This window comes from Xyrauchen texanus, chromosome 2 (assembly GCF_025860055.1).
Source record: "Xyrauchen texanus isolate HMW12.3.18 chromosome 2, RBS_HiC_50CHRs, whole genome shotgun sequence".
Classification (NCBI taxonomy): Eukaryota; Metazoa; Chordata; class Actinopteri; order Cypriniformes; family Catostomidae; genus Xyrauchen; species Xyrauchen texanus.
Genome location: NC_068277.1, coordinates 57,684,969 through 57,697,833, shown reverse-complemented (window position 1 = coordinate 57,697,833; position 12,865 = coordinate 57,684,969). Strand labels below are relative to the sequence as shown.

The 12,865-nt window shown below is 37.6% G+C and overlaps 1 protein-coding gene across 5 annotated transcripts in view; it reads right to left on the bottom strand.

Moving 5' to 3' along the window:
- arhgef11 (Rho guanine nucleotide exchange factor (GEF) 11) overlaps positions 1-12,865 on the bottom strand; it is a 106,622-nt gene that overhangs the window by 26,472 nt on the left and 67,285 nt on the right. For all 5 annotated transcript variants that reach the window (XR_007972375.1, XM_052147479.1, XM_052147491.1 and 2 more), the window contains 4 exons: positions 10,424-10,602; positions 10,219-10,294; positions 9,027-9,197; positions 2,211-2,292 (listed from right to left, as the gene is read on the bottom strand). Coding sequence is in view for 4 of the 5 variants with exons in the window: in XM_052147479.1 (XP_052003439.1) it covers positions 2,211-2,292; positions 9,027-9,197; positions 10,219-10,294; positions 10,424-10,602 (508 nt within the window). In the remaining variant the exon portion in view is untranslated. The remainder of the gene's footprint in view (positions 1-2,210; positions 2,293-9,026; positions 9,198-10,218; positions 10,295-10,423; positions 10,603-12,865) is intronic.

The window sequence follows — 12,865 nt, the reverse complement described above, 5'->3', positions numbered from 1 at the left end:
GACATGTACCAATTTGAGCTCAAGAGTCACAGATGCATTTAGGACCAGAGAGGTTTGGCTTATGTGCGGCTCTATATATAACCAGAAAAATTCTAATAATTTTACATGCATTATAGATCTGATATAATTAAAGGATATCATAATGTAACAATGACTTGATACAAACACACACAGACAGTATGTGAACCGTGGAATAAGAGTTGGAATTGCATATAAATGTAACGTTAGAATTTATTGCACAAATAATTACAAATTAAATATGTCATGTACAGACAGATAAGGCCCATGTTTAAATGAAATTTAATCAAATGAAAAACTATCTATAAGTAGCATATTAAGGCAGATTTACAAGGTGTGTTGTACCTTCAAGTTGCCAATAAATGTTAAATGAGGAGGTAGAACAGAGGTGGCTCAGCTTGTGTTCACAAGAATGTTTTAACTTTTTGTGGCTCCCATGTGTCACGGATCAATCACAGGTAACTTTAATCAACCAGCATTTAGCTTTTAAATGGCACTTCCATTTAGGACAGTCTGAAACCACTCCCTATTCCCTACAGTATATCGTGCACTATGTGGCATTCAATATAACTAGAGCGAATGAATGAGTGAATGATTTAGCTCCTTCACATTTCTTTAGGCTGTGTTCCATTTGTGCTTAAACAATTTTATGTAGAACTAATGTCCAAAAAGTAAAATTTTTGTCTCATCTGACCATAACATCTTTTGCCACTTGGCATCAAGTTTTTTGCCACCTCCAAATGTTTTTCCGCAAAGTGCAAACCAGACTTTGCATGGCACCTTTTCAGAAAAGGACTAGGGATATTGTTGTCACATACACAGACCAAGCAATCTCAGCCATAATGGCATGTAAATCCTTTGAAGTTGTCATTGGCCTCTTGATAGCTTCTCTGATCAATATCCTTCTGGCATGGTCATCTAGTTTGTGGAGAACTAAAGGAATAGTTCACCCCAAAAAATCTCTCTTTATTTACTCACCCTCATTCCATTCCAAATGTGTAAGACTTTCTTTCTTCTGCAGAACACAAATTAAGATTTTAGTACAATATTTCCACTCTGTATGTCCATACAATGCAAGTGAATGGGTGCCAAAGTTTTGACACTCCAGAAAGCACATAAAGGCAGTATAAAAGTAATCCATACAACTCCAGTGTTTAAATCCATATTTTCAGAAGGTATGATAGGTGTGGATGAGACAGATAAATAAAGTCTTCACCTTGCCCAGTAGGGGGTGTATGAATGAAGAATGTGAATCAATAAAACAACAAGAAGAATGTAAAAGTGAAAGTTTAAGTGGAGCTGAGAAATTCTTCTAAAAATCTTCATTTGTGTTCTGCTGATGAAAAAGTCATACACATGAACTATCCCTTAATGTATTTTATGGCAATATAAAGCAATATAAATATAATATATCGTAATTGGATAAGAATGTGACAATTTACTTTGGTCAAATGGATGAAAAAAAAGAAAACATACTCAAGCACTACAGCAAGTAAACCACTTATCCACACAGTTAACAATAAAACATACATCTGGAGACTAATGTCTTGCCACTGCTGTCCTAAACTGGGACTGACTGAACAGCTGTAGCTTCAACAGCCATCACTCATGCGAAACAGTAACCAGCCTTTCATTTCTGTGCTTACAAACATGACGTAAACAACGCAACGATGAATGATGTAAGCCTGCGATTTGGTGCCAAATCCGACCTGACAGCTCAAAATATAAATCATTAAGGTAGGCTTACCGTAATGAATCAGCGTAAGGCAAGGGTGTGGTTTTGAACAATGACTTCTTAAGTACTCGCTCAATAATGGACATTTGTTCATTTGAACAAACAAAATCTTCTGGGGTGCAGCTTTAAACAGGATGTATTTTTATTCAGGTCGCTAGCTAGAAACTTGTTGACAGTTAAAATCACTTTAACCAACTTGTTCAGCAAAATTCTCATCAAACTGTTACTCTGCCATGACCTGAATGTTGACCTGAAAGAGTGTGAAACTGACCTTGCAGTAACGCTAAAAATGGAAAACTCATGAATTATGTTCAGACACGTTTCAAAATGCAAAACCATGTAAAATTGTCCATGTACTTCCATAGAGTATGTTTTGTGGATAATATTTACTGATAGGCTGCACTCGCTCTCATTCAAACTTATGCAGCCAATAAGGGATCAGCTGAGAATGACTCACGTGTTCTTCTCCGAGGATGTCCCGGCCACCAGCTCATAGATCTGACTCTCTGATGTACTGATCACATAAAGCGCTTTACTGTCTGTGGAAGTAAAACAGCAGGTAATGTGTAAGTTTTTTCAGATCTTCTGTCAGTGTTCAGTAGATAGTCATCACATACAGAAGTTATCACAAAGGCTATATCTCAGTAATGATAACACTTGGAGTCAAAAGATCAATTACACAAATGTGTTTTCTCTAACAGATATCTAGAATGATGATCTTAATATTTTTTGCCTTACCTTTTGGGTAAAACAAACGAACATAATCAAACCACACACATCTATTAAGGAAACTACAGTATATTATGAAGGCAGATTTTTACTGAATGGTTTAAAAGATTAAGACAAATGTGACAAAGCCAGGTCAGGGTACATTCAATTTATAAAATGTATTAATGATAATATTTATCTGCAAAAAATAATCGTACCCCTTTGGAATAGCCTGAAATCAACACCCATTTAAAAAAAAAAAAAAAAAAAGATTCCCCGCTTTATTTGAATTTTGTTTTTGCCTTACAACATTCAAGTAGTGAAAAAAAGGCAAAAAGGCAACCATTTCAAAAATGTATAAAAGGATGAAAAAATAGAATAAAAGGGTTTAAAAAGTGATCATACCCCTTGATTTAATACTTCGTAGAGCTTCCTTTTGCTTTAATGACTGAAATGTGCATTAAAATTTTGGATAAGTGCCAAGCACTGACGATGACTTACGGGCCGTTCTGACCGATCGCATTCTTGGGCTAAAACAGATGCAATCACAGATAATAAAGTGAATGGTGGCTAAAGGTAACTAACATTCTGCCAAACATCTCCTTTTGCGTTTCACAGAAGTCAAGTTTTGGAACAATATAAGAATGTTGGCAAAATGTAACCTGACAAACTAAATGAATTGTACTAGGGCTGTCAACAGGGCTGAAATAATAATAATATATTTAAATAATATATATATTTTTTTAACTAAATTCTAATTTCAAAGACATTTCTGGTAGGTGAAACGTTAGCAGCAAGATATCCATATATTTAAACCGTTGTCGTCTCTTATGTCCACAAGAGGGCGTAATGAATCAGAATGAGCTTTATTGCCAAGTATACTTACACATACAAGGAATTTGACTTGGTGACAGCAGCTTCCAGTGCACAAACAATAAAACAAGCAGAGATATTTATAATACTAATAATAATAATAAAAAAAAAACAATAGAATAAAAATAAAAAAGGACTAGAAAATATAAGTATATAGAGAAATAAACAATAAGAAATATATTTACACACCCACTATTGTGCAAAAGTTTTAGGCACTTGTGAAAAAATGTTGCATAGTGAGGATATCTTGAAAAATAATGAAATAAATAGTTTGCATTTATCACTTAGTCATACAAGGTATGAACTATATTTAGTGACGACCTTTGTCTTTAAAACAGCACCAATTATCCAAGGTACACCTAGACACAGTTTTTCTTGGTTGTTGGCAGATAGGATGTTCCAAGCTTCTTAGAAGAAATGTGGCGAATTCGCCATCTATTTAGGCTGTCTCAATTCCTTCTGTCTCTATATGTAATCTCAGACTAACATGATGTTCAGTGGGGGGCTTTGTGGCGGCCATGACATCTGTTGCAGGGCTCCCTGTTCTTCTATTCTAATATTTTCAATTTGCAAAAGTAATGTTTGGGAGTCTAACATTTATATTTCCTATTGACACACTAAAGTTGAAAATATAAATACTCATCTTATGACAAATGCTTTTGTGATACATCTTATGTGCCTAAGACTTTTGCACAGTACTATATATACAGTGCCTTTCAAAGGTATTCAGACCCCTGACGAATTATCTCATATTACTGAATTACAAATGGTGAATTGGAACTCAAAATCAATTATTGTTAGGTGACATTGGTTTTATGTTGGGAAATAAAAAATAAAATGAAAAAAAAAAAAAAGAAAAACGGAAAGATCTTGCTTGTATAAGTATTCAACCACTGTGCTGTGGAAGCTGACAGGTTAAACTGATGTAAGAAATTGTCATAATGAGGACACAATTACTTTACCATTGGCATCCACCTGTGAATCATTAAAGTTGCTATCGCATTTTCTGGATAAAAACCCCAATGTTGAAGGATCATTGGTCAGGCTGTGAATCTGAAGGAAAATGAAAACCAAAGAGCATTCCACAGAAGTTATAGATAAAGTAATACAAATGCATAGATTAGAGAAAGGGTACAGAATAATATCCAAATGTTTGGATATCCCAGTGAGCACAGTTTGATAAATAATCAGGAAGTGGAAGCTGCACCACACCACCCAGGCACTGCCAAGAAAAGGCCGTCCCCTAGGCCTTCATTAAACCTCAGTGCTCTAACAAAAAGTAGACTTGTGAGAGAAGCCACAGAGAGGCCAACAATCATTTTGAAAGAGCTACAGAGTTCAATAGCTGTGAGTGGAGTAACGGTGCACCAGTCAACCATATCAAGAGAACTGCATAACGCAGGCCCTTATAGGAGGGTGGCAAGAAAGAAGCTGTTACTCAAAAAGTACCATCTGAAAGCACGTCTAGAGTTTGCCAGAAATCATGTGAGTGACCCAGCTGCAATGTGGGAGAAGGTTTTGTGGTCAGATTAGACCAAGATGGAGCTTTTTGGCCAAAACTCAAAGCGCTATTTGTGGTGAAAACCTAACACTTCCTATGCCTCAAGACACACCATACTTAGTGAAATATGGTTTTAGCAGCATCATGCTTCTCATCAGCAGGGACAGGGCATCTTGTTAGAATTGAAGGAAGAATGGATGGAACAAAATATAGGGAAATACTGAAAGAGTGGTGGTGGCGTAGTGGACTAAAGCACATAACTGGTAATCAGAAGGTCGCTGGTTCGATCCCCACAGCCACCACCATTGTGTCCTTGAGCAAGACACTTAATCCAAGTTGCTCCGGGGGGATTGTCCCTGTAATAAGTGCACTGTAAGTCGCTTTGGATAAAAGCGTCTGCCAAATGCATAAATGTAAATGTAAATGAAAATGAAAGAGTACCTGCTTTCGTCTGCTAAAACACTGAAGCTTGGGAGGAAATTCACCTTTCAGCATGACAATGATCCCAAGTACAAGGCCAAAGTAACATTGCAGTGGCTCAAGAACAAAAAGATAAATGTCCTACAGTGGCCCAGTCAAAGTCCTGATCTCAATCCTATTGAGAATCTGTGGCACTATTTGAGAATTGCAGTCCACAAGCGTCACCCAACCAACCTGAACAACCTGGAGAAAATCTGCTAAGAAGATTGGGCCAATATCACTTCATCACTGTGTGCGCAAATCAGATACATATATTGCCCAAAAGACTTTAAAGCAGTTATTGCAGCAAAAGGTGGTTTGACCAAATATTAAAGTGTGGGGGTTATGCAAGCAAGATATTTACGTTTTGTTTTTTTCATAAAAATAATTCCCAACAAAAAAACTGTCACCTTAAAATAATTGATTTTGAGTTTCAGTGTTTTAAAATAATATATCAATCAGAATGAAATTTCAGTGTACCATTTGTAATTCGGTAATATGAGAGAATTGGTCAGGGGTCTGAATACTTTTGCAAGGTGCTGTCTATACACACTGGTGGCCAAAAGTTTGGAATAATGTACAGATTTTGCTCTTATGGAAAGAAATTGGTACTTTTATTCACCAAAGTGCCATTCAACTGATCACAATGTATAGTCAGGACATTAATAATGTGAAAAATTACTATTACAGATTGAATTTGTTTGTTTTTTTCAGAACTTTTTAAAACAACTCATCAAAAAATCCAACATGTGCAGCAATGACAGCTTTGCAGATCCTTGGCATTCTAGCTGTGAGCTTGTCCAGATACTCAGGTGACATCTCACCCCACACTTCCTGTAGCACTTGCCATAGACACGGCTGTCTTGTTGGGCACTTCTCACACACCTTACAGTCTAGCTGATCCCACAAAAGCTCAATGGGGTTAACACTCTTTTCCAATTATCTGTTGATCAAAGTCTGTGTTTCTTTACGCACTCCAACCTTTTCTTTTTCTTTTTCTGTTTCATAAGTGGCTATTTTTGACCTAATATTGACCTTAATAATGCCAGTCTATTGCATACTGTGGCAACTCAAAAACAAACATGATGACAATGTGTGTTTGATATAAATGGCAAGTGATTTTCTTGTACCAAATTAGCAATTTAGAATAATTATTCAAGGATAAGGTGTTGGAGTGAGATGGCTGCTGGAAAAGGGGCCTGTCTAGATTTGATAAAAAATAACTTTTTCAAATAGTGATGGTGCTGTTTTTTACATTTTTACAGTTATGTCCTAACAAAACTTTGTGATCATCTGAATGCCGTTTTGGTGAATTAAAGTACCAATTTCCAAAATCTGTACATTATTACAAACTTTTGGCCACCAGTGTGTGTGTGTGTGTGTGTGTGTGTATGTGTACAAACTAACAAATATATAATAATCCTCTCAGCAGTCCGAACTGTCCTTTGTAGTCTTCTGATGACCGATTTCGTAGCTGAACCAAACCAGACAGTTAATGAACTGCAGAGGACAGACTCAATTACTGCAGAGTAGAACAGTATCAGTAGCACGTGTGGTAGGTTGAACTTTCTCAGCTGGTGAAGGAGGTACAACCTCTGCTGGGCCTTTTTCACAATGGAGTCAATGTGGGTGTCCCACTTCAGGTCCTGTGAGATGGTATTGCCCAGGAACCTGAATGACTCCACTGCTGCCACAGTGCTGTTTAGAATGGTGAGTGGGGTCAATGTTTGGGTGTTCCTCCTAAAGTTTACTATCATCTCCAATGCTTTGAGCATGTTCAGCACCAGGTTGTTTTGACTGCACCATCGAGCCAGCCGTTCAACCTCCCTTCTGTATACAGACTCATTGTCATCTTGGATGAGGCAGACGACATTAGTGTCCTCTGCAAACTTCAGGAGCTTGACAGAGGGGTCCTTGGCAGTGCACTCATTTGTGTACAGGGAGAAGAGTAGTGGGGAGAGCACATATCCCTGGGGGGGCACCAGTGCTGATCATACAGGTGCGCTGGAAGTGAATTCCCCCAGTCTCACTAGCTGCTGTCTGTCCGTCAGAAAGCTGGTGATCCACTGACAGATAGATAGATGTGGGAAACAAGTGTTGGTATAATTTAGTCCCGAGAATAGCTGGGATGATGGTGTTGAAAGCCGAACTGAAGTACACAAAAAGGATCCTTGCATATGTCCCTGGTCTGTCCAGATGTTGCAGAATATGATGCAATTCCATGTTGACTGCATCATCCACAGACCTGTTTGTTCGATAGCCAAATTGAAGGGGATCTAGAAAGAGTCCAGTGATGTCTTTCAGGTGGGCCAAGACCAGTCTCTCAAATTACTTCATGACCACAGAAGTCAGAGCGACAGGTCTATAGTCATTGAGTTTCTTTGGGACAGGAATGATTGTGGAGCATTTGACACAGCAGGGAACTTCACACTGCTCCAATGATCTATTGAAGATCTATGTGAAGATGGGGGCCAGCTGGTCAGCACAGGATTATAGACAAGTGGGTGAAACCACCATCTGGGCCCTGTGCTTACCATGTCTTTTGTTTCTGGAAGACATGGCTCACCTCCTCTTCACAGATCTTAAGTGCAGGTTGAGTTGCAGGAGGGGGGTTGCAGGAGGTGTTCATGTTTGTGTCTACAGAATAACACATTCAAGTCATCAGCCAGTTGTTGGCTCCCTACAGTGTTGGGGGATGTTCTCCTGAAGTTAGTAATATATTTCAGGCCGCTCCACACTGATGCAGGGTTGTTAGCTGAAAACTTGTTTTCCAGCTTATCAGAATAGCTTCTTTTATACACTCTGATTTCCTTCAAAATAAACTAAACAGCATTGTGTTATAACTATTGTTTATTGCAAAGAACATTTGGCTGTTAACAACAATAACAATTATGCGCTAACAGATAACAAATGCATCAAATAATAAAATCAAAAGATTTAGATTGTTCATATTCTCAAATCTTAAGTATAAAATAAATCGAGAAAAGAAACGCTTTAACAGACATTTCTATGTAACCTTTGGGTTTTCACAGTAGCCCATAATGCTGTACCACAGACTCGAGCTTCATAATTCTGGAGGTACTGAAGTCTTTTTCAATACGTACAGTTGTATGTATGTACCTAATGTTTATACAGCGAAATGCTGATTAGAGAGCAAGACACAACTGCCAAAGAACATGTAAGCTAGAGTGATGTCTTAGACCACTGTTTTTTCAGCACTTCATGTTGAAACACTGTGTTTTATTAGACACTGTATCAGTTTAAAAGGTAATTCAACTTTTAAATGAATCTCTAAACACCCTCGTTCTGGATTATTCATTGTGCTGCATCTGTTTTAGCCCGAGAATGTGATCGGTCAGAACGGCCTGTAGTCCAAGTCAGAGCTTGGCGCATATCCAAAATTTAAATGCACATTTTAGCATTTGAATTAGAATTTTTGCCTAAGCTTTAACTCATTAACTGTTGAACCAGTTATAGTGAGCAGCAGTAAACATTGCAATCTAAGGTCTTCGTTACAGTCAAGTTTGTAATTGACAATGATTCACTCCCGATCACCCTTTTATAATTTATGCTCATTTTCAAAGGTAATACTGCATGTTGCAACATTTGATAAACTCACATTTATCACTTTATTTTCTGTATAGGGCTGAAACGGTATTACGCAGCACCTAAACGCAGGCTAGGAAGTTTTCTCTATCAGAAGGTAGAAACACATGACTTTTAAACACTAACCTGTAGCGACTGATCGAATGAGCAACGAGTCGAGACGGACGACAGGACAGAAAGGAGCATTGAGGTCTGTAGCCCCACCTCCGACTCGTGATGGACACCGCAGGATGAGCCGGTCATCTGGACCCCTTTGAAGCAGCACTAACAGATCTGAGAGCAAGAGTGCCTGGATCTCTGAGACATTTAAACACACAAATAAACAAAGCAAGCGTCAAATTAAGAGTTACGCCATGTAGCCTGAACAAGACAGCGCACACACACACACACACACACACACACTAAATATAGTTTCACTAAAATACCAGAGCTACTATAAATATTACTACTACTATAAATATCATGAGCAGAAAGACTCCAGTCATATCAGTAACCTTATAAAAGTCTGTTGAATTCGAAAGGTTGCAGATGCTTAGATGACCAAAAACAACTAATATATTACACAAACATGAAATGCAACACAATTACATTAAACATTAATAACAATTATGTCATAAACCAACTTCCAGTAATAAAATTAAAGCTACTAAATATTTATCTATCCAAGAACAGCGAGTGCTTTTCTCGTTTTCTTGTCAATATTGCTCATATTTTAAAAGCTCATTAGGTCTGCCTTGTTAGAATCACATGACTAGCCCAATACTACTCACTTAATCTTAGTAACTACCCTACTATTGGACACTTTCACTCTTGGATTAATCATGGCTGACTGTGTATAGTGAATTTCTACAATGTCATCTATAGCTAAAAACGAATGATTTTGAATGATGCTGCATCTGCATTGTCACTGTAGGTCCAAGATGACACAAACACAAAAGTTACTGAATGCACCTTTACAATTGGCTTATGCAAAACCTGATGAACACATGGATTTTTGCCTGTTCATGTAAAATTCTTTCTTAAGCATTTTCGTATAAACTTCTGATTACATAAACAGCACTTCACAAATTTGTGTAAATGTTGGGCTGCACGATAATGGTTTAAAGTGATAATCATGATTATTTTCATCAATTTTAATCAGGATTATTAATCATGATTACTGTCATTTGATATTTTTTTCTTCATATTAGCTACTGGTCTGCACAATATTGACAAAGAAAAAATCCCCATATTCCAAAGCAACTCACACATCTTTCGCTCTGACATTTCCATCTACTTTAAACATTTCTTTATATTTTTTCATTTTGTCATTTTTTACCGATTGCTTTGTCTTTGCTGACTTTCCACGTGAGCGGCCCCTCATGGATCATTCTCTTGGTGGTGAGATTCAGATTCTGTAGCAGTTGAGGGAGGGAATGACCAAAAAGGGAAGGAGAAAATGTGAAAGACAAAAAGACAAATGATGATGCCCTCATTAATTGAGAATATAAAGTACACAAAGAGAACACAGACTAGACTTTAACCTTAAACTGTGCTGCAACGAGATTGGTCTGTCTCTCCAGGGGTGTCAGGTCCAGCCTGCGCTGGTATTGGCTGAGGCGATGCCGGTGCTCTGTCTCCCTTACCACTTCGTTGACGGCTTGCAGTATCCCGCGGCAGCAGACCTGAGCTCTCTGCAGCAACTGCAGGTCCGCAGAACCCACTGCAAATACAGACACAAAAACCTAGTAAGCTGCCTACCTAGGCAACATTTTAAGGCATAAAAGTCATGCTCCCAAAGCAAAGGTTGTTACAAACAATAGGCAAAAAAATTTTGCAACTAAGATACAATGAGTAGATTAGGGATGTACATTTTGGTCATTTTGTCTACTCGAGTACTCAGACTAATTACTCGAGCACTCTTCGAGAACACCGGGGCAATGACTTGTACATAACTGTATATATAATAACATGTCTCACAAATGTCTTTGGCTGCTGCATTGTGTCTTGATGTTCCTGTGTATCGTCTATTCATTATTTTAGGCTGTTATAAAATAATTTGATACTAAATGTACAAAAGATTGCATAATAATATAATGCATCATATATTGTCATTATGTGAAGATTCGCTGCGCAACTCAATGAAAGAATGTGCACAACGCGCGTCTGTCTGTTCTTTCTTCAGGTTACCATAGTAATCTTAGTAAGCGCAGTGAGTCCACTGCCATACTCCTGGTGTGAGTGTGTGTATGTCTCTCACCAAGTGTTCGCTACTGTAGGGAAAGAAGTGACACTCCGTATTGTTGTTGCCGTGATGATTCATGAAGAGTTTCATTAAACTCTGAGTCAAAATTTCCTCCTTTCAATTTGGAAAAGTGCATCGGAATGACACCTTATTTCAGACTTCTAACTTGGAAACTCATGCGGAAATCTTCATCGAGATGCAGCGATTGTTACGTCACGCAAACATTTCTGCACCCAGGGCAGTGACAAATGACAATAATATCCATTAAAGTCACATCATACATGATCACCATCGATCATTGTATTTATGATCGATCATTGCTGCCACCTCCGAGTTCTCGAGCCCATCCTTAAAGTACATTAACATGCACAATCTCCTTATATCGGTTATACTTCGTAAGCCAACAACTTGTGTGGTCAGGTAAACACTTAAAACAGGTTCGTCTTTAAGGATCAAATTGCCACTTTTTTAAGTTCAATTTCAAAATTTTATAATAAAGGCTCTGTTTACTTTATCGCTCTACTTTTAGTCTTAAATCGTTCATCTAGATGCCAGCTAATACTAATAGCTAATACTATAATTTTTATATATATCACATTCTGTCACAATATACAGATCAGAAAGTCAGGGGACACCCCAACGCAGCTTCAAAAAACTTCCCATGTTTTGTAGAATATTTCGACCACTGAATGGACTACAAATGTGATATTTGTGTCATTTGAAAGCTAAGAACCTCAGGTTTGTAGTGATGTATAACATCATTATCAAATGTCAGGAACATTTTAAAAGAATGATTTGATTTAATACTTCTTTTGTTAAACTGTATTTTATTTTGGACATTTTAGACATAACAGTGGCTTATTTAACCAGACAAGCTGAGAGACAAGTAAAAATAGATTTATTTTGTAGGATTGGAGTGATTGGAGTGGACATGAGATGTTTTTTATTTTGATTAAACCCAGCCCTATCTACTGAAGTGGTTCCCAAACTGGGTGCTGTAATGACTGGCTAGGGATGCCGAGGAATCTCTGCTCAGTACAATATTTTTACAGAAACAGATGTTAAAAGTATAGACTATAAAGGGTCTACTTTTATTTGTGTACACTCACAATAACAACAAAACCTTGTTCTTTTGTAAAATAAAGAAAATACAAAGGGTGAGCTTTCAGCAGTCTCTGTGTCAGCGAGCATATTTCTGAAATGCGTCAAAAAATGAACTGAAACTCCGCAAATACTTATCAGACAATCATAACACATATGTCTAAAGAAAGCTTAAAGTGTCTACTTTTAAATAAAACAATTCAAATTTAAAACAAATATTCTTCTGCAATGTACAGTTTCTCCTGGTTTCAGCTAATTATCCCTAATGAGATCACACCCACGGGCAGAGGGCGCTATTCATACGGTACTGTGCTGAGCCGATCAATGCGAATGGTAAACGCCCCCGACTGTGCCTTAAAAAGCATCAAGTTCATTCACTTTTATGCACGTTTGGAAGATGGCACAATAGACATGTTAGGAAGAGTCCACATTTTCCTCAGAAGAAGAGCGGGACTCCGATGAACGTTTGCATTTTGAAGAGAGACTTGATCCAGCTGAGGATACAATTTCATATTAGTTGACATCCTCTTTTATATAAACGTACATATTTTACTAGTGGGACTGTTTCCAGGCTTGCCAGCCAGGATTCAGAGTATTTAAATTTTAAATATGTCCTAATAGGCAAGTTTTAGTTACATTT